The sequence below is a fragment of the Sinocyclocheilus anshuiensis genome, unplaced genomic scaffold (genome assembly GCF_001515605.1).
Source record: "Sinocyclocheilus anshuiensis isolate Anshui unplaced genomic scaffold, SAMN03320099.WGS_v1.1 scaffold990, whole genome shotgun sequence".
NCBI classification, from domain to species: Eukaryota; Metazoa; Chordata; class Actinopteri; order Cypriniformes; family Cyprinidae; genus Sinocyclocheilus; species Sinocyclocheilus anshuiensis.
In genome coordinates, this window is record NW_015539926.1 from 729,071 (window position 1) to 729,675 (window position 605).

The following is a 605-nucleotide window of genomic DNA, read 5'->3' on the forward strand; positions in this document are numbered from 1 at the left end:
GTGAACAGTGAGAAACAGAGTCTGGCTGAACAGATTAAAAAGCTCCAAAGGTAAGAGTCATTGCCTGCTGCCTGTGGGCCAAATTCAATCAGAACCATCAGAAACCTGCTGCATGAGCCTGTATAATCAGAGCTCAGAGCAGCGACCTGTGATTACTGTCATAATTAATATCTGCAGGGTCTGATCTCGTCAACTGATGTTTATAAAAGTCATATTTCTTTGTGAAAAAATATTTATCTGTAGTTTATTAGTCACGATTGCCTATGATTTTGATGCCGATCAGTCAACCTGCTAAACTAATATGTCACTAAACCATATTTTGTTATAATTATATGGAAGTAACTATGGCTGCACGATAAATCGCATAAATATCGCATGCGATTTATCGTGCAGCCCTAGAAGTAACATGTGCTGGATATTATACCATATAATAACAATACCATATTTAGTTATTTAAAACTGATATCGTTTTTTAATTGTCCAAGCGTATATGTGTTATAGGATTTTATTATTATTATAATTATCATTATTATTTACATTTAGTCATTTAGCAGACGCTTTTATCCAAAGCAACTTACAAATGAGGACAATGGAAGCAATCAAAT

The 605-nt window shown here is 34.0% G+C and overlaps 1 protein-coding gene across 1 annotated transcript in view; it reads left to right on the plus strand.

The window, feature by feature from the left end:
• Window positions 1-605, plus strand: part of LOC107686719 (lisH domain and HEAT repeat-containing protein KIAA1468 homolog) — a 48,269-nt gene that overhangs the window by 15,117 nt on the left and 32,547 nt on the right. The window contains exon 8 of the mRNA XM_016483824.1: window positions 2-50. Within this exon, the coding sequence (XP_016339310.1) occupies window positions 2-50 (49 nt within the window). The remainder of the gene's footprint in view (window position 1; window positions 51-605) is intronic.